Genomic DNA, 20,574 nt, shown 5'->3' with positions numbered 1-20,574 from the left:
AACTCTTAGAATGTTGTGATAAAGGCTATACATAACTAAGGCGCCATCTTCTCATCGACATTGCCCATTAGCAATTGGATTGTATGTTACTTTTTAAGTTGTTGTTCATATTTTATGCTTATATTTCGCAAACAAGTAATGTATTCCATAACTAATTTATCTCTTCTTTTTTTCTCTAAGATTAGATCAGCAATGGTTATTCTCTTTGAAGCGCTGACCCATTTTTTTAAAACATACTTTCGAGCTCAATAAACGAATTGGAGAAATAATGATGCATTTTTACCGCTAGTATTGCCACATAATGCTTTAAATTTGGCGTAAGGTATTTGATCGTACTCAATAAGTAGTGGTAACCCTTTTTCACTAACTTTTCTACTTGTTCTAGAGCAAAGACAACCATCATTTTCTCATTAATAATTATATCGAACTATGCGACAATCATGAGCTAAAATGTGCTTGTGACATTTTAGGGGATAGAAAGGCAAATCAATAGATCATTTTTGTTGCCCCCCTCATCATGTACTCTAGAAACCTATGTTATTTGATGAATTAGTGGATTAGTGACCATGGTTTGACATTTGATGATTAGTTGGCTAAACAGGTATGAGATTAATGTGAATGTCTTTAGCATTAGTGTAAGGGCCGATTTACCCTGGTCGATTCAATTGAACCGGCCGACTAGCCCTATTAAACCTCATGCTAACAAGGACGAAACAGACAGAAGTATCGTGACCTGGGTGGACCGAACTCGCTCGCAGAAGGGTCTGGACGGTTCGTTTCGCTATTTTGATCAAACGATCTCGTTTGGGGATAATTTGTACCAACTCCTCTTAACTCCTTTTCATTTCTATTGCTAAAGAAAATGAAGAATAGGAAAAGATGACAGTGAACGAGAGGAACGACGAAGAGAAAGAAGGAAAAAGATTTGTTTTCCATTTTTGTATAAATCTTTTCCTATTTCTTCATCTAATAAGAGGGATATTTAATTGAAGGCAAAAGAAGAGATTGAATGCGGAAAGGAGGAGATTTTGAGAAAAAGAGGAAAGCAATCGGAAATTCTTTTCTTCTAAAAGTGTAATAAAGTAATTAAAATATTAATTGAGTTGATTTATATACGAATTTATATCCTTAAATTGTGGGCTCAGAAAATTCGGCCCCGGCCTCCCCGTCGCGCTGATGTTTGCTTTTTGTTTTCGGTGAGGAAATTTTAACGGAATAAGTTCCGGGGTAAATTTTGGAAGGCATATGGGTTTGTAAATAAGACACTACCCAGAGATTTCGCCCTCATTGTGCGAGGACTTTATGATCTGAGTTCTAAATTCCTATAGGCGCAAGCCTCTATAGTTAATTACCCCTCCCGATCATGAGAGAGAACTTTCGATTAAGGCTAGTCGTCGATCAGATACGTAGAGATACGTGTTATATGGCATATAGTAGCAGCATGGGTTTGGAATTGGGAATTTAGAAAGTTTGGATGTTTAGAAATTGCACCATCTTGCACTTAAAGCGAATGGTGGGGGAATGGATGATAGACTCGATCAAGATCCCATGGTTCCGTCGTCCCGGGCCATCGTGGTCCCTGGTCTACTTAGTCAGAGGAGGTAGTCGTCCTAACCTGACAGAAGGATCCTTGTCGGCAGCCATGGGTTGCTTCGTCCAAGGGGACCTTGTAGACCTGGGATGAATGTTTGTCTTAAAGGGACAAATTTGAATCCACCTTAGCTTACAGAGGGCTTTGTGCCCTACTAATCGTATCCTATTGATTCATATCTCAAGGATTTGATGCCAATAAGGAGCGTATTGGCTCTGGCCATAACCGGTATTTCGTGGTGCCATTTGGCGGCAAAACCACTTGGTTCAGAGGGCCCCGGGTCATAACCGTTTATCCTGCGGTGTCATTTGGCGGCAAAACCGCCGATTAGAGAACACGTACCACGTCCTTACTGACAGAAGATTGTTTGAGAATGGATCCTAAAGATATTTTCGACTATGCATTAGCTCTTTGTGAGGTAAAGTTATATTTTAATTTACCCACCTCGGCAAACTGTTGCGGAGAATGGATGGATTTTACTTTAAATGATTGATGGATTGAATTTTGATTTTAAATATCTGGAATTGGAATTTATGGGATTTTTGGAGTTTTGGGTTTGTGGGTGGAGTTTTGAATTGTTTGAAATGGATTTTGGATATTTGAGAGACTTTTGAAAATGTTTGGGAACCCCTCTGGTTGAGATCTGTATTCAACACGGTCATCATCGGGGTGTTTGGAGTTATTTTCATTTAAAGCTTGAACCTTGTCGACCCTATCAACTTGTCGATAGGGGATCGAGTTTCGTAGGCTTTGTGCCTTTATTAGTGAATTCATATTGTTATAGGCCTTGAAAGCCTAATATGAATGTATTAGAACAAATATACCGGTTGTCTCCACCGTATATTTGTTTGATTGTTCAAACAGATTATAGTGTATCCTTTTGTATTTTTTTATTTAGGTTCAAATTGAAGCTCTTTATGTCATTTTCAAGTTCATGAGTCCCTCTCACTTGGTTCAAACCAAGTTCAAATGCATGTCCACAAGTCCTCTGTTTGAGTTCAAGTCCGAGTTCAAAATGATTCCTTGTTAAAGTTCAAATGAGAGTCCAAGTTCATGTTCATTTCAATTAGAATTGATTTCAGTTGCGTTCAAGTTCATTTAAGTCAATTTGGTTCAACCAAGTTCAAGTCTGGATCTTTGTTCATTATAGCTCTTACATGTCCTTTGAGTTCAATCAAGTCCAGGTCCCAAATTGTTCTAAGTTCTTGTCTTTATTTCAGACAAAATTTTGGCAGCCTCCCGGCGTCTCTGCCGTTTAGGGGAAAACCAAGAGGCCGCCTACCCGCCACGTCAACAAAGACGTGTACGGTTGGTGTTTGTGAGACACCGCGGCGGTGATTTTTATTTTTCATCCACCATGTCAACAAAGGCGTGCATGAGGTTTTAAAAAGTATTTTTGAAAAAAAAAGTAGTTTGCTTTCCCCCCGCTCGGGGGTACTTATGAGTGACCCCTCTTCGCCTTAGGTGCCGCATCGGGGTCCCATCCCACCACGCGCAACAAAGGCGTACATGGGCGGTTTTCTGGTCCGCCACGAACATTGAAGTAGGGTTTTGAGTTTAGAAAAATTCGTACCTTCGCGGGGTTGTCGATGTTGGCACTTGGATCGAGGGGTCACTCGCCTACCTCGACGTAGGTGTCGCACCGGGTTCCCTCCTACCACTCTCAACAAAGGCGTGTATAGGTGGTTTGCCGGCCCTACACGCATGCTGAGGTAAGAGAGGATTCTCTTTCTTTTTAATTTTTTTAAATTAATTTAAAAAAATTAGGTATAATTAATTTTAATTATAACTAATTATTACTGTTTGCGAGCTCCTGTTGATGCTTCCGATCAAAACTACGTGCCTTCCGATCCGACTGGGGAGGGAAAGTCGTCGGTCTGAGCGAATTCAGGCGGAGGCTGCTAGGGCTTGGAGGCGTCGGGTATGCGCCTCAACTCCTCTCCCTCTCTCTCTCTCTCTGTCTCTCTGTGTCTCTCTCTTGACCGAAGGAGGGGAGGGGAGAAGTCGACGAGAGCTCATGTGTGGAGAGGGAGGAAGAAGATCGGGAGGAGTTCACGGATGAAGAAGAGTCCCGAAGGCCTCAGCTGGTTTGGTATTTAACGACGTCTGTGGTCGTTTGATCGAGGCGAGTGCGGGAATAACGGAGAAGTGACCGAGCGGCGCCGAATGAACAGGATATTTGGAGGGCCTCAACAAGATTTGTGGACCGGTATGATTTTGATTATTATTTTTTTTTGTTTCATTGTTCAGAGGTTAACACAAATGCTAATTGAAAAAAATATTTTATATTGGAAGAATCCAAGAATCCAAATGGTATTGACTTTGGTTTGATGATGAAGGGAGAAAGATTTGCAAAGAAAGAAAGGAAATTTTTATGAGGTAATTTCAAGTGGAAAAAATCAAATATTTATTGAGACATTCAAAGTGGGATTTAATGTTAATTAAATTTTTTTGTTATTGTGAACAGTTAAAGGGTTTCAATACAAGACGAATATTGGAAGAGGAAACTAAAGTGGGTAAATAATGTTATTTTAATTTTTTCATGATTATATTTTATTCATATAGTCTTCTAATTATTTAATTGTTTGCATAAATTACAAATGTTGAAGTTATAAATATTTCATTATTATATAGTTTTCTTATTAGTGCATCAATTATAAATATTTGAAAGTTTCATTAAAGTGAAAGCTAATACTTATGTATATGTATATGTAAGATGCAATGTATGAATAATAGTATACAATGTTTAAAATTGCGTATTCGGGTATTGAGGCATTTTTCATTCGTGAGGCGAGGCTTAAGCTTTAAGGCGTTTTGAGGCATAAGCCTCAAAATCAAAAGATTGCGTAAACATAAAATGATAAATTTTTTATATACTAATGAGTGAATAATATAAAATATAAAAAAGCATAAGGTATGAAGTGAAATCAAAATATCTCAATAAAAAGACAACATGAAATATAGTTCAACTCAAAATTCTATCTTTCCCAAATCCCAATATTCTTTTCATTAACATATAATTCCAATTTCCAAAAATAAATAGCAATGACATATCACATAAGAACTCAAGTCATCAGCACTGTGCCACTGTCATCACTAAGGGATTCTTCATTTGAATCATCATTATGGTGAACTCCTCTCTCTCCTTCCTCCTCTCATATAGAGTCTAATGTCGGGCATTTACTTCAAGATTTATATAAGTTTTAATATATATAGCGTGAGGTGTAAGCCTCATGCCAGTGAGGCGAGGCGGGCCTCAAGGTGGGCCTCAACCAAGTTGAGGCGCAAGCCTCATTAAAAAAATTTGAGTAAGCATCGAGGCGCTTTTTACTAGAATTGCGCAAAGGCGGGCCTCAAGGCGATCCTCATATTGCGCAATTTTAAACCATGATAGTATATACTTGAAAAATATAAGAAAAATAAGAAGAAAACAAAAAATTTATATATTGATATAAAATAGATATAAATATAAAAAGGAAAAAGATATGCATGCAAATTACAAGAGTTACCCTCTTATGATACTAGCTGGGGAAGCAACGTACCCGTGCATGTTAAATGGAAATGGAAAAAGACATGAAAATGATTGTACCTTTATTGATACATTTTAGACGGTGCTCCTATACAAATTAAATTGGAAAAGGTTATGATGAAAATGTGTGTAAATTGGAAAAGAAAATAATGTTAAATTTTTATGATGAAAAAATATATAGAAGATATAAAGAAAGAAAGAATGAAAGGAACAATGATATGAAGTATTCTAAATATTGTAGGATATGAAGTATACTTAATGTTATATGAATATTTACAAAAAAATGTATATTTTTTTATAAGAAATGAGGAAAAAGAATTTTCATTTTATTTTGTACATATTTAAATGTTGTATATGTAGAAAGGTTAGCCACTGCGTTTATATTATAAATTTAACTCATTAAACTAATATTTCAGGTAAGTCTCCAAAAAAATAAAAAAGTTTGATAGAGGAGAGGAATACGTCTACGGAAGGCGGCGCATAAATGCACACAGGTAATTTATAATTGATGTAGTGATTTTAGTTAAGTGGTATCAATATAGCTTATCAAAATGTTGTAATAGTGGCACTTCAGTTGCTTTGAGAAGTTGTATGTTAATTTGTTTATGGTATGAATTGAATTGTTACTACCGTCCGACTTTTCATTCTCGCTTCGTTAAGTGGAGGTTACGGGCCAGGTCGTGACAATTAGATGCATCATCATGGTCATATATGTTATCAATTTAGTCATTTTGGCATTTAGTTATGATATCTTCCTATTATTTTTCTTCATTTGACACTTTATATGCTTTGTGCTTGTGCCATTGTAATGGTGTCAGTAATGAGGAGATCTTATTCCTCCTCTTGTTCATTCCTTGAGGAGTTCATGCCTTCAGCTTGATCATATCATGCTTGTTCTTCCTGAGGAATTGTGGCTCCAACAACAATAAATTCTAGTTTATGATTTCGTTGCTAGACTCGCATGGGGGGTGGCTTATAATTGTATCCCACCAAGTACATAGTCTCGTCTTCTTCTTGTTGTTGTTGTATTTGGATTTTAGGGCAACCTTTTCACTGAACTTTTAGATCTGTATGGAACAAAGTAGGGGTGTCAATTCGGGTCGACGGTTCGGGTTCGGGTCGAACCCGAGTTGACCCGGATCTAAACGGGTCAACCCGAACCCGACCCGTTTTTGCAAAAGGGTCGGACATTTCAACCCGGACCCGACCCGGCCGGGTTGCCGGGTTGACCCGACCCGCGAGGCAGAGAACGGAGCAGTCAGAGCTCGTGTTTCGCGTTTCGCGAGCGCAGCAGCGGGCGACGGCAGAGCGGCAGCGCGGGAGCGGCAGCGAGCAATTCAGATTTTGAACATAATTGGAGGAGGATTAATTTGAAATTGATTTCAAATTGGTGGGGTAATTAATGCATTAATAGGTGGCATGAATGAGGGCCCATCCATGGTGGGTGACAGCTTCAAGGGGGGGGGGATTGGGTGTGGGAGCAAGTGATTAGTTTCCAAATTGGCTCATGATGTTTGGAGAAAATTAAAATGAAATCCATTTGAATTTGAATTTCGTCATGAAAACAGAGTTAAAACTTTCCTAATTTGGACATTCCAAAATTGGAAAGTTTTTTTGAAATTCAAATTTTGAATTTTCAAAATTGGAAGTCATAGGGAATGGGGGGAATGAGGCCAATGATGAAAATGTTTCCCGATGGAAGGTAGAGGGTGGGGTGGCCGGCGGCTCAATGGGGCAAAGGCCGGCAGGTTGGGAAGAAAACAAAGGATCGGATTAGGGGAATGAGCCACGAGTCACGGACTCTTCCAATGACTGGTGGGTATTGCGTTTCGCCCTCACCTTGGTTTCTCGTTCTCCTCTCTATCTCTCTACAAGAAGAAGACAAGATAACCAAACAAAATTTTCATTCAAAATATTCATTAACCTCAAAACAATACATGAGACCACTATATATAGGTCTCAACTCATACAAAGAGAAAATATCAAATTGGCCTCTGGGCTACAATGACAAAATAACTTCCCACAGGGGTATAAATGGAAAAACAGTAAATAAAACAAGATAATAATAAAAATACATCATAACATCTAAATCAAATGTAGAGGCGCTGAATCGTGGCCGTCGATCTGCGGTTTCGCCGGCGATAAACATGTCGGTAGTGTCTGTCGATGTCCTCATCATTCTCCCCAGGTGGGAGAAAACTCGACCCTGTCGAGTGAGTGTCTCTAGAGCTCTCGTACCACTCTAGAAGGTCTGGGTCTAGAATCTGCAGCTCCTCTCGGTCAACCCACGTGTCCTCCGTCGCCGGGGTCCCTTTCCAGTGAACTAAGTACCTTCGACGTCCGCCTCCTTTTGCAGTAATGATCTCATCATCTAATATGGCTTCAACTGTCTCCACATTGGGTAAGGGGGGTAAATTTGGGAGTGGAGGTAGGCTTGGGATCTCACCAGGTATGGTCGCACAAGGCTCGTTTGTAAGTTGATTGCATGGGTTAAATTCTGGTCCCTCGAAGGTTACTAAATCTTTTATGTTAAATGTGGGGTTAATGTTGAAACCTTTGGGAAGGTCGAGTACGTAAGCATTGTTATTCACCTTTGAAATTATCTTGAACGGTCCGGCGCTTCTCGCATGCAACTTCTTTGCGGATCCAGGAGGAAAACACTCCGGACGGATCCGGACCATCACAAAGTCTCCAATTTCGAATTCTTTAGCTCTTCTCTTATGATCAGCCATAAATTTATAATTCGCATTACTTTGCTCAATTTTCTTTTTAATTTCTTTATGTAACTCCTGTAGATGCGATGCAAATGATGATGCTGACTCTGATGTCCTAACTCTAGTGTTCATGGGAATCAAATCAATAGGTTGGTTGGGAAGATATCCGTATACTATTTCAGCGGGGCTAAGACCAGTGGTTCGGTCCAAAGAGTTATTGTAGTCAAATTCAGCTATAGGGAACTTAGAGTCCCAGTTCCGAATGTTTTCCCCTACTAAGGCTCTCAAAAGATTTCCTAGACTTCTATTCACCACCTCGGTTTGACCGTCAGTTTGGGGGTGAAAAGCAGTAGAGAATTGCAGCTTGGTTCACATTTTATGCCATAAGGTCTTCCAAAAATAACTTGTAAACTTCATGTCTCGGTCCGACACAATGGTTTTTGGCAGCCCGTGAAGTCTCACAACTTCATTAAAGTAAAGTTTGGCTATTCTAGAAGCATCAAAAGTTTTGGAGGACGGGAGAAAATGGGCCATCTTAGAGAACCTATCTACAACTACACAGACTGAGTCATGCTTCCTAACGGTCTTGGGTAACCTAAAACAAAGTCCATGCTGACATCCTGCCAAGGTTGGCTAGGCACCGGAAGAGGTGTGTAAAGGCCGGTATTTTGTTTACATTGTTTGGCCAACTGACAAGTGTGACACCGCCTTACAAGTCTGCTAACGTCCCTTTTTAGACTTGGCCAGTAAAAACGATTTTCGACAGCCGCGATGGTCTTGGCTTGTCCAAAGTGACCCGCTAAACCTCCAGCATGTAACTTCCAAACAAGAAACTCTCGAAGTGAAGTCTTGGGAATACAGAGTCTTTGAGCTTTAAACAAGTATCCATCTTCTAACATAAAATCTCCTACGATACGATCATCTCCAGTTGCTAGCTTAGATTAGGCTTCTCCAAAATCGGGGCAGTCAGAATAGTTTTCTTTAATTTGCTCGAAACCAACCACTTCCATTCTCATCTCATGAGCAACCATCATTCTACGACTTAGTGCATCGGCAGCCTTGTTTTCAGAACCTGCTTTGTGCCTAATGGTGTAAGTGTATTCTTGTAGGAACTCAACCCATCTTCCGTGTCGGGCATTCAGTTTCTTCTGTGAATTGATATATCGTAAGGCTTCATTATCAGAAAAGATAATAAATTCTTGGGGAAGCAGGTAATATCTCCAGTATCTGAGGGATTGAATTATGGCGTAAAATTCTTTATCGTAGGTGGAGTATCATTGCCTGGTGTAATTTAATTTCTCACTGAAGTAGGCAACCGGGTGTCCTTCTTGTGATAATACTCCTCCTATTCTTATGTCAGATGCGTCGCAAGTTACTTCAAAGACTTTCGAAAAGTCGGGTAGACGCATGACTGGTGCTTCAACCATTTTCTGTTTTATTTCCTCAAAAGCCTTGGTGGCCGATGTCGTCCAGACAAATTCTCCTTTCTTCAAACAATCAGTTATGGAACCCACTATGGTGCTAAAATTCCTGATAAATCTTCTATAAAATGTGGTCAATCCGTGAAAGCTCCTGACATCTCTAATATTCTTGGGTTCAGGCCATTCGTTGATCGCTCGCACCTTTTCGGGGTCAGCTGATATGACGTGTGAAGAAATAATAAATCCAAGAAAGGTGACTTGATTTGTTAGGAAAGTGCACTTCTTAGGATTGACATACATTTGTTCCTTCTTTAAAATTTCACAGACTTGTTGAAGATGATTCAGATGTTGTTCCACCGAACGACTGTAGATCAGGATATCATCGAAGTATACTACAACAAACTTTCCAAGGAAAGGCTTAAGGATCTAAGTCATTACTCTCATGAAAGTGCTAGGCGCGTTACTCAATCCAAAATGCATTACTGTCCATTCGTACAACCCATCTTTAGTTTTGAACGCGGTCTTCCATTCATCCCCCGGGCGGATCCTAATTTGGTGGTAGCCACTTTTGAGGTCAATCTTCGAGAAAAGTGTGGCCCATGTCATCATGTCTAGCATGTCATCAAGGCGAGGGATTGGGAAACGATACTTGACCGTGATCTTGTTGATAGCACGGCTATCAACGCACATTCTCCACGACCCATCCTTCTTAGGGGTAAGAAGGGCTGGGACAGCACACGGGCTAAGACTTTCCTTAATGAACCCGTTTTGTAAAAGTTCGTCCACTTGTTTCTTTAGCTCTGCATGCTCAGCAGGGTTCATTCAGTAATGAGGCAGGTTAGGTAAAGAGGCCCCAGGGACTAAGTCAATAGCATGTTGGATGTCCCTTAGGGGTGGCAGTTGGTAGGGAAAATCCTCAGGGAAGACATCGGAAAAAGTTTCCAAAAGAGGTTTTACCTCTTCAGGGATTGGTTCTTCTGGATCTACACTTACTTCCCGGGCTACTAACGCGAAAAGAGGGGCTCCTGGCTCCAGTTCCATACCTAGGTCCTTAGCAGTTATCAAGTTCATGCCCGTGTTGGGTTTCAGAGAGTTGGGCTTAACTTCTTCCTTGGAAGACTTAGGTTGAGTGGGTAACAGCTTAATCTTCTTGCCCTCGTGTTCAAACATACAGGTGTTTGATCGGCCATAAATGTGTACATCGTTGTCGAACAACCAAGGGCGGCCAAGGATGATTTGACCCACATCCATCATCAAAACATCGCACCAGATTTTCTCTTTGTATCCAATGAACTCAATAGGAACGAAACTCCTATCTTCCACCTCTAAAGTGGTTGAGTTGATCCAGACGACTTTGTAGGGATTTGGGTGTGGTGTGGTCCTTAACTGAAGTTTCGAGATCATAGCAGACGATACGGCGTTAATACAGCTTCCACTGTCTATAATGACTTTGCAATTCTTGTCTCCAATCTTAGTGAAAGTGTAAAAGATGGAGGTTCTTCGCCAGTCGTCACTGGGTTTAGGTTGTGAGAAGGCACACCGAACAACTTGAAGATCCAAGTGATTCATCTTTTGGAGGCAGTGGATCGCAGCAGTATCCTCCTCGTTAAAGAAATCCTCATCATCGTCAATATGGTGAACTAATTCCGCTTTAGGTTCATCCTCTTCTTCTGTCACTTCTTCAATTATTGTGACCTTAAACGGGCTGGAGCACTGAGAAGCAATGTGTCCGTACCCATGGCATCTAAAACACTTAGTGCCGGCAGTGGTTTTGGGTGTCTCTCGCTCAGGTGTTTTTCCTTTATAGTCTAGGCGAGGCTGGGTTTGGCTAGAGGGTGGTCGACTACTCGAGGGTCCGCTGGGCTTGTTATAAGGTTGGTTCGAAGAGGATCTAAATGGGTTAGGTCGAGAGTCCTAGGTCCTAGAGACATGGCTCCTGAACTCTTCCAAGTCTAGTACCAGACTACAGGCAGCTTCATAGGTATTCACTCCTCTGGCAAATAGTTCGTTTCGAAGGTCTTCTCTCAATCCAGCTCGGAACATTGACAGAAGTTGTGTAGGAGTGGTGGTCTCTTCCCCGTTACAACGAATCAAGAAATCATCAAAGGTCGAGATATATTCCTTAACGGGTTTACTTCCTTGGGTTAGCCTATTCCAACGATCTAAGAGCCTAGGGTAGTAGGAGGGAGGGAGATATTTCCTTTTTAGTTCTTGCTTCATCGTTCCTCAGTCAGCTATGGGGTACTCTCCTCGAGTCTCTCTCATGTGTTTGACGTTAGTCCAGTATTGGTTGGCTCTCTCAGTCAACTTCATCTCAGCAAATCTAACTTTCTTCTCTTCTGAAATGTTATACCATTTGAAGTAACTGTCCATTCCTTTAATCCAGTCAAGGAAAACTTGGGGTTTTAGCGTACCGTCAAACGTCGGGGCGTCTATCTTAATACTCTTAAGGAGTTGGGTATCGTTGTCCCTCCAAGGTGCGTCACGTCCTACCGGTTCTTGATGGGGTCGGTGGTTGGGTCGGTAGTAATCCCTAGGAGGTCCGTACTCAGTTCGGGCATCTTCGCCATATGGTGATTGAGGTCTAGATGGTGTGTACATAGCCGGGTGTCCTATTCTTTCAATATTGTCTAGTCTTTCTCCTGTATGATGTTTAAGTTCAGCTACACTCGTTTGGGTGTCCTTCATTTGTTGTGTAAGTGTACCTAATTGGCCCATAATCATGTCTAAAGTTGCTTGCATATGTGTTGGGTCCATGGTTGGGTGCTAAGGATCACTTGGGAGGCTTCCTAAGTCAAGGGCAGCAACTAATCACGCGGGAATTATGTCCTAAAATTCCTCAAATGTTGCTGGAATGAATAGGACAGCAAAGTTCAGCAAGGGTCTAAGATGTCCAGGGGTTTGGGAAGGGTTCTAAAGTGTGGACAGCACCTAAACAGTAATTCTAGGTCCACTAACGGGTACTTAACAGCAGTGGGAGGCTTCCTAAGTCAAGGGCAGCAACTAATCACGCGGGAATTATGTCCTAAAAGTCCTCAAATGTTGCTGGAATGAATAGGACAACAAAGTTCAGCAAGGGTCTAAGATGTCCAGGGTTTTGGGAAGGGTTCTAAAGTGTGGACAGCACCTAAACAGTAATTCTAGGTCCACTAACGGGTACTTAACAGCAGTTGAAATAGTGTGGACAGCAGTGTACTTCAATGTGGAGTTATCCTACACACTAAGAAATGCTACAAGTTCAAAGGCAGCAAGATGACTGTTGACCTCTACCAGTAAATTCAAAAAGAAACAAAAGGGGGAAGGGGGGGCTAAGGTGGATTCAAATTTTTCCCTTAGACAAACATTCAACCCCAGTCTACAAGGTCCCCTTGGACGAGGCAACCCATGGCTGCCGACAAGGATCCTTCTGTCAGGTTGGGTCGACTACCTCCTCTGACTAAGTAGACCAGAGACCACGATGGCCCGGGACGACGGAATCATGGGATCTTGATCGGGTCCATCATCCATTCCCCCATCATCGCTTTAAGTACAAGATGGTGCAATTTCTATTTTGAATATCAAAATCTCCAAATTCCCAAATTTTCAATCATTCTCGAACATCTAAATCCGTCAAATTTTCCAAAATTTCCAAATCCAATCATTGCTGCTACTATATGCCAGATAACACGTATTTATTACGTATCTAATTGACGACTAGCCTTAATCGAAAGTTCTCTCTCGTGATCGGGAGGGGTAATTAACTATAGGGGCTTGCGCCTATAGGAAACCAGAACTCGGATCATAAAGTCCTCGCAAAATGAGGGCGAAATCTCTGGGTAGTGTCTTATCTACAAACCCATCTGCCTTCCAAAATTTACCTCAGAACTTATTCAGTTAAAACTCCCTCGCCAAAAATAAAAAGAAATCGCGCGGCGGGGAGGCCGGGGCCGAATTTTCGAAGCCCACAATGACACTAGCTAGGATGACTTAAATGCTCATTAACGCGTGCAGGAAATGCAAAAACAGTAACAAAACAGTGAAAATTTTCTATCTAAGCAATGATGTGCATGCAAGTTTTGAACTATCACAAGAAACTAGACCCTAGGATGCTTTCTACGCATGTCAAGCATGGTAACCATGCTCTGATACCAAATTTGATGTGAAACTACTAGGAGTTATTTCAGAAATTAAAATGAAAAGATTAAAGTTTTGCTCTTTTAAATTTAAGCTAACAATAAGAGAGAGTTAGAAATTAGAAACTTTTAACTTGCTTAAGTCCCAAAGAAGTACAAGAGAGATTAACCACGACAATTCATTCAAAATTCAAGGAAATTTAAATGCAAAGTACAATTGATAGAAACCCAACGCTTAACAATGAGAATTTCACCTCGAGGGCCGTCTCACTTAATTATTAGGAAGCTTTAGCGGAGAAAGAAGATCCAAACGATGAAGGATATCACCACTAGAGAGAAGGCGCCGAAGAACCTCGTTGATGGAGAGGTAGCCGGCGGGGAAGGAGGTAGTGGGCGGCTTACGAGGCTCCAATCGTGGCTTGAGAATCGTCGGTCGATGATGCTCGTAAGAATTGGGACGACTCGCTCCAAATATTCTTCAACGGTGGTCTCGTCTTCAAATCCCATGTCGAAGCACGGAGATCTTAGGATGTTGATGCTTCCGTCGGCGTTGAATACAAGACCCCATTCAAGCTCGGGGTCCGCCATTCAATATTGAAATGCAGAGGGGAGGCGTCGTCTTCTCCTTTCCTTGGCTTCTCAAATCAAGGGAAAGCAAGAGGGGTGGCGGGGGCTGGAGACGGGGAGGCCGGCGGGTGCAGGGAGAAAAGCAAAGGGAAGAAAGGTGGCGTAGGGAGATATGGAAGGGGTTTAACCAAAACTGAAATTAATTTCAGTTTTGGAATAACTTGAGGGGGAAATTAACTTGAAATTTTGAATTTCAAATTAATGAATTAATGTCTTAACTCAATAAATGAGCTTGCAAATTAATGATGTTCTCACTAGACATTTTGCAAGCGGTTGCACCCTGGTGAATGCTTTTTGCTGATGATATTCTTCTTGTTGATAAGATTAGCGAGGGAGTTGAAGGTAAACTTGAATTATGGAGGTCTACCTTAGAGTCTAAAGGTTTTTGTTTGAGTATATCTAAAACTGAATATATGAAGTGTAATTTTAATAATAATGATCTAGTGGGGGATTATGACTTTAGCTGGTCAAGTCATTAATAATAGTACACATTTTAGATATATTGGGTCTTTTGAGTGATGGTGAAATATATAGGGATATTATTAGTAGAATTCATGTTGGATGGTTGAAGTGGAGGAATGCATCGGGCTTATTGTATGATAGAAAAGTCACTCCCAAACTTAAGGGAAAATTCTATTAGATGGTAGTGAGACCTACAATGCTTTATTGTGTAGAATGTTGGCCATTAAAAGAGAAGAATAATATTAAGTTATGTGTTGCAGAGATGAGGATGCTCAGGTGGATGAGTGGCTTTACTCTTTAGATATAAGATACGAAATGAGCATATACTTGAAAAGGTTGGAGTAGCTCCAATGGAAGATAAGATTAAGAGATAGTCGCCTTAGATAGTTTGGTCACATAAAGTGGAGGCCTTCCGATGACCCGATTAGGAAAGTAGATGTATTAGATTTGATTTATGTTAAGAAAGATAAACTTAGACCAAAAAAGACTTGATTAGAATGTATTAGAAAATACCTTTTTAATTAGATTTAGATGAGAATTTGACTCTTAACAAGACACAATGGAGAAAAAGGATTCATGTAGCCGACTCCATATAGTGGGATAAAGGCTTGTTGTTGTTATTGTTATTGTATAGCTTACATATGACTATTAAAGATTGAAAATGAAACCTTTCCCAATAAAGTCCTTGGAAAATCGTGGGTTCCGAACATTTTGCACCCCAACCTATCCTCATGATTCAGGTAGAGTTTTAATGGTTTAGGCTCTAGGTCAGTTTTTTAGAAAACAGATTGGTTAGAAATGAAACAATACTCAAAGAAATCATTTTTATTTTGCAAGAACTTTAATATTTGAGTCCAGGTTTTTATTCGCATGGCTTGATCTCTGTGTCGTCACTTCGCATGCTGGCAAATTCTACCCTTTTTTCTTGCGTGATAACTCATGCAACATGATTGCCATTTCTAGGTGATTTTAACATTTAGACACAACGACGACGTTCGTTTCATGAACGGGCAATGTTTAGGCGACGCTACACAATATTGCGTCAATAGTACATTGTTTTTTATTGCGGTCAGTCAAATTGTATGCAAAGGGTCCCACTTGGGAATTTCGATGCTCTAGATGCAACATCGTAGTCTGTTTCACGATCTAGTGATGTACGGGTGATTTTATGTGACATTGTGCTTGCCACCATCATGGTTATCATTGCATCTCGAGTTGCATGCGAGTTATTTCTTAGGTAAATTTGAAATTATGGGCAAGTCATGCACTACACTTCATGAATAGATGACCTCTGAATAATTTTTCACAACGTGGAAGCGTTTCAAGCTTGCTATGCACAAAGTTGTGTTGGTCGATCGTTCTCCTCGTCAGTCATTCTTCTTATCACACTCGATTGCTCATGGAATATGTATGGAGGCCAACAATTATCAAAACATTTTATATTCTATTTCGCAAAGGAAGCTCTTGGAACTTCAGTTGCTCTTAGAAATGCAATATTTTCAAAAACGTCTCAAGTATTATAATGTTATCATGAGTACCTCAGTTTGGCCTTGGAGGATGAACTTGACAAACTTTGCAATATTATTTATTATGATTAGTTATGATAACTCTAATTTAACTAAGGTCGATAGCTACATATTAAATCTTCTTATATATAGCTGGTATAACTCCGAGATAAGTTCTGGTTTATACAGAATTGATCAAGTCTTTTGTGGGAATCCAAAATCAGCAATATGAGACAAGACTAAAATCAGCATATCACACAAGTCTAGAATTGCTTTATTGAGTGCTTGGCTAAGTTAGGATTGTTCATTTTTTTTAGCGATTTGTGAAATATGAGAGATCATTGTAATAATTAGAAGTCTTCGTCTTTCTTTATAGTGGATGTTGGTCTATAAGACTAAATAACATAATCTTTGTTCTTTGTGTTCATTATTCTCTTTTGTGTTGTTTATCAGGCCTCCTCATACAGTATCCCGAGGTACAGTTTCTTTCCGTCTTACCTGTCTTTGAACATTGAATTGTAAAATTCTTCTAGTTTTAAGTTACGGTGAATTTATGCTTTTATTTGGTTCGGTTGACCGAATGAGAGAAACATTCGGTCGCAGGCAAAAATTGCGCGGTACCGAGGTGTACCGAGTTTTTCGTTGAAAAACTCGGTACACCTCGGTACCGCGCGATTTTTGACTGCGACCGGATGTTCCTCTGCATCCGGTCGGAGGACATAATAATTGTTCGTTCAGTACTACGTGTGAGGCTTACTTGACTTTGCCTTTTTTCAGAATAAGTGTCTTTAGAGACCTTCTTAGATGGGAACCCCGCTCCGAATGATTTTTGTCAGATTGGATCGATTTCTATCTCTTTTAGAGTGAAATCTACTTGGATGCCTTCTTCTTGGAAGGTAGCTCTGTTTCTAGGTGTTATCTTAGAGCGATTCTTCCTCTTCTTATGGGAGACTTACTTGACGGCCTTGATTTCTGACGGTAGTGATATTACAGTCAAAGGTGGCTAAGTCAGATCATTTCCACGTCGTCTGAGTGGCAACCTACTTTAGGACCTCCCTCTCGGATTGCAACCATATTGATCTTAATGACCTTTTTTTTGGTGACCCACAAAAGATCCTAGACTTCACAATAGTGTATGTCCACACCTCCTCTAGTATGAGGAAACTTTTACTTTTTTACACCACTTATTTTAAATCTAGCAGGATATTTCGATGACTGCATTAATATTGCAACTTCATCCCTCGCACATCATCCTGCTCCATTGCTCACTTCTCAGCTAGCTTCGTCGTACATTCCTTAGCCAGTTTTGTTGCATGATCATCAGCTGGTTTCATGACTTAAAACTGTTCATATCGCTTCATCATCCATTCCTAGTTTCCATGTTCTTAACCTCTTCATACCACTTCATCATATCCTTAATCAGCTTTGTTGGTTTCACCTCTTTGCTGCTCTTTGTTTATTTTTATTGCTTGCACCTAAGCATGCAAGTTTTGTCGCTTCCTTTTTCAATTCCATCGCCTCATCTTATTATGCAACTTCGGAGCTTGCACCTCTACATGCTAGCCAAGTTTGCCTAATGTACTTTTCATATAGATCTGCTCATCAACCGACTTTTTCATCTGTATCTCTTCATGCAATAGTATTGCTTGCTTCCCTATCTACTCTATTTCTTGCAACTTTTCATGCTTGCTTTGCCCTCACTCATCCAATATGTACTTCATGCAACTTTGTTTCCTGCTCATCATATACACCTTTGGCGAAAATTCATCTTACGTATTCATCTTATTGTTCTCAACTAGTGTAATTGCCCCCTTTGCCAGCTTCATCACCTGCTCCATGACTTTGCTTCATTGTCTACACAGGTTGCCACATCATTGCCTGCTCCTCAACCGACACTACATGTAAGACTTAATTCTCAACTCAGCTAAAGAACACTAGTCTAGAGGATGCAAACTCATTTATTGAAAGGTCGTTTCAAGTCTAAACTTGATATTCAACAAACTTTTTTTTTCTTAAAGGTGTCAACAATTTAAAGAAAACAAAATCAAATAGAGCATGTTCTTTTGTTGCATAAAAATATCATTCTCGCACAAAGTGTTAGGATATTTTTACCCAAACAAAAAATTTCTCAAGCTAAGGAGCCTCTTGGAAGATTATTCTAAAGCTTTCAGAAGTTTGTCCAAGCAATCATGTGGTTAATGATTTTTGAATTTTTTTTCTGATGGAATTATAAACAGTAGTAGATTCAACTTTTAGTTTTAATTTGAACATGAAATTGCAGATATAAATGATGACAAGATTTAGGGGTAAGATCCCGTCATTAAAAAATAACTAATAAGAATTTGTCTTATTTTGATTTCAAATTTGACTAGAAAAATTTGTCAAATATGATTTTCAAAGAATTACGGTCAGTTAAAATCCAAAAATGGAGAATTTCATGTAGTAATATAAGTAAGCTTATCATCAAAAAGTTTTTGATGATCTAATGGACACCAAGAAGGGAACTTGCAAATTCTCAACTAAAATCATCTTGAGAAGACTTCACAAAAGCGCAAAAATTTTATTCTAGTTTTAAACCTATCTGAATGGGCCTTTCTTCTGTATCTCATTAATGAATATTAGGAACCGCATCTTCTTGGTGCAATTCCTGCAATGAATCGTGTTTTTTATCGATGCCTTGTGTTGGAGCTGCTCACCTTTCCATGCAATCCCATATAAATAGACCGCTTTGGATGGTTTGCATCGTTGGTTAAAGTTTGTAAAGGTGGAGTCTCTAACCTTTACCGACAATTTGCCTCACCTGACCTATCATGCTTGTTTGTAAAGGTTTGCATCGTTGGTTAAAGTTATTTGTTTAGGTCCGTGTTGCTAATTGCAACTTATTGGATCATAAAAAGAAATGGAAGAAGAAAATAAGAAAACAAAGAAAAAAAATGCAAAAAATTACAAACCTTGTTAGGGTGATTGGTTATTCTGTCACATTTTTGGTTCCTTAAAAGAAGGAAATAATAGGGGTGTCTACAGCTTACCTTAGGTGTGGCTAACAATGTAAATTGCTGCCAATGGCTCTGACTTTAAGCCTGATCCTACTCAAGTCAGAACTCAAAGCCTCCTAACTCTATTTTACATCTATTATGGGCTTCTTTTAGCATATTTGGATTACGGATCAAGATTTATGATTTAAACTGTTGAAATTAGGTTCAATTGTGTGGACTTATGGGAAAATATCTTATACTTTCTTGCTTAACAAATAGAAAATCTTGATACTCTACATGGATCCATATAAAATCCAACATAAAAATGGAGGAAACATATATTTTGATTTCAAGAAAATGAGAACCCTACTTTAATCTGGCCTTATATGTAAGGCTCTTGCTACAATTTGCCCTTGTCTTTTACATTTTGTCATCATTGACAATGAGATTCAGTCATCCTACTAACCTTTCAAGTCATTTGCAGATTGTTGGTCCCTTCAGCTTCCGCTTTGATTCCAGAATATTATTGGATTCAGAGAATGGAAAGTATTTGGCTCAGCTGGATGATCAAGTTTTCGCCATTGACTGGGCTCTGAAAGTTCTGGGATCTGCAAAGGCCTCATTATGGTACTCTCCAAAACATCAAGAGGCAATGGTGGAACTTCGATTCTTCGAGAGCTGAGGACATCATTTAATGTCTATACCTCACTGAGCAAAAGGTTGTTATTAACTGCTTGTCATTTTGCTAGCAATTGGTTCTTAATTAGTTGTCTCTACAATTATGCCATTAAACTACTTAAAAGTGGTGCATTTACTTGTCATCTTACTATTTAAAAAGTGATTATAGTTGGATTTTATCATCCTGTTTTTTACATGGATGATAGAGCTATATGGCATTTTATTTATCTATAGGAGTGACAAAAAAAGAGGTGTCTGGGAACTTGTGATTTTTGTTTTTGATTCTTTGTTTGATCAATATATATCCAGAGCTTAATTTCCAGAAGTTCCTGGTTGGAAGCATGTGAGTTTGAACATTTTTCTTCTGGCCGGTTTCCTTGGAATACTTGAAGCTTTAAGAACTATACAATTGTTAGGAATAGCCATTGGATTGAATGTCTTTTATAAAGCTGCAGCAGCACATATTGCTACCTCACTTAGGATTTTGCTACTCTCGGAATGGAAGATTCAATGTGTAATGTAGGGGAATAACATTTGATCGTCTCTTGATCAGTTATAGCAAGAGAATAGGATGAGGGAGTTGATGCATATTGAGAGTAAATAAAATATTAATTGATCATTATGAATAGGATCGTCTCTTGTCAGTTATAGCTTGTTGAGGCAACTCATATGTATGAACTTGTTAATAATATGTGCTTCCTTGATTTGATCATGTAGGAGTGAGCTTATATGCTGCAAGATCTACTAGGTTGAATACTTCTTCGCTTAATGATGGTTTTGGTAACTACTAATCATGGTGAGGCTTGCTAGCACGTGTTCTTTTCAGTCGTGCCTCTTAGGGCATCTCCAACCGAACGGCAAACACTTGTTTGCCGTTCTTGCTTTGCTCCAACCGATCGCCATTTTTGACGCCATTTGATTGCGGATGAACAGTACGACGCCAATATTGGCGTCGCACTG

General features: G+C 39.6%; 1 protein-coding gene across 3 annotated transcripts in view; it reads left to right on the top strand.

The window, feature by feature from the left end:
* LOC110108825 (protein TRIGALACTOSYLDIACYLGLYCEROL 4, chloroplastic) overlaps positions 1-20,007 on the top strand; it is a 50,153-nt gene extending 30,146 nt beyond the window's left edge. Inside the window, exons 1-4 of one of the 3 annotated variants that reach the window (XR_003701902.1) lie at positions 3,404-3,800; positions 3,887-3,970; positions 4,059-4,103; positions 19,421-19,560. Coding sequence is in view for 2 of the 3 variants with exons in the window: in XM_020839647.2 (XP_020695306.1) it covers positions 19,421-19,618 (198 nt within the window). In the remaining variant the exon portion in view is untranslated. Of the gene's footprint in view, positions 1-3,403; positions 3,801-3,886; positions 3,971-4,058; positions 4,104-19,420; positions 19,877-19,923 lie in introns of those variants that run through there. The other 2 variants (XM_020839647.2, XM_020839646.2) reach the window with 2 other exon arrangements.
* Positions 20,008-20,574: the final 567 nt, after the last annotated feature.

This window comes from Dendrobium catenatum, unplaced genomic scaffold (genome assembly GCF_001605985.2).
Source record: "Dendrobium catenatum unplaced genomic scaffold, ASM160598v2 fragScaff_scaffold_1056, whole genome shotgun sequence".
NCBI lineage: Eukaryota > Viridiplantae > Streptophyta > Magnoliopsida > Asparagales > Orchidaceae > Dendrobium > Dendrobium catenatum.
Note: the sequence above shows the minus strand (reverse complement) of the source record. Positions and strands in the feature narration are given on the sequence as shown.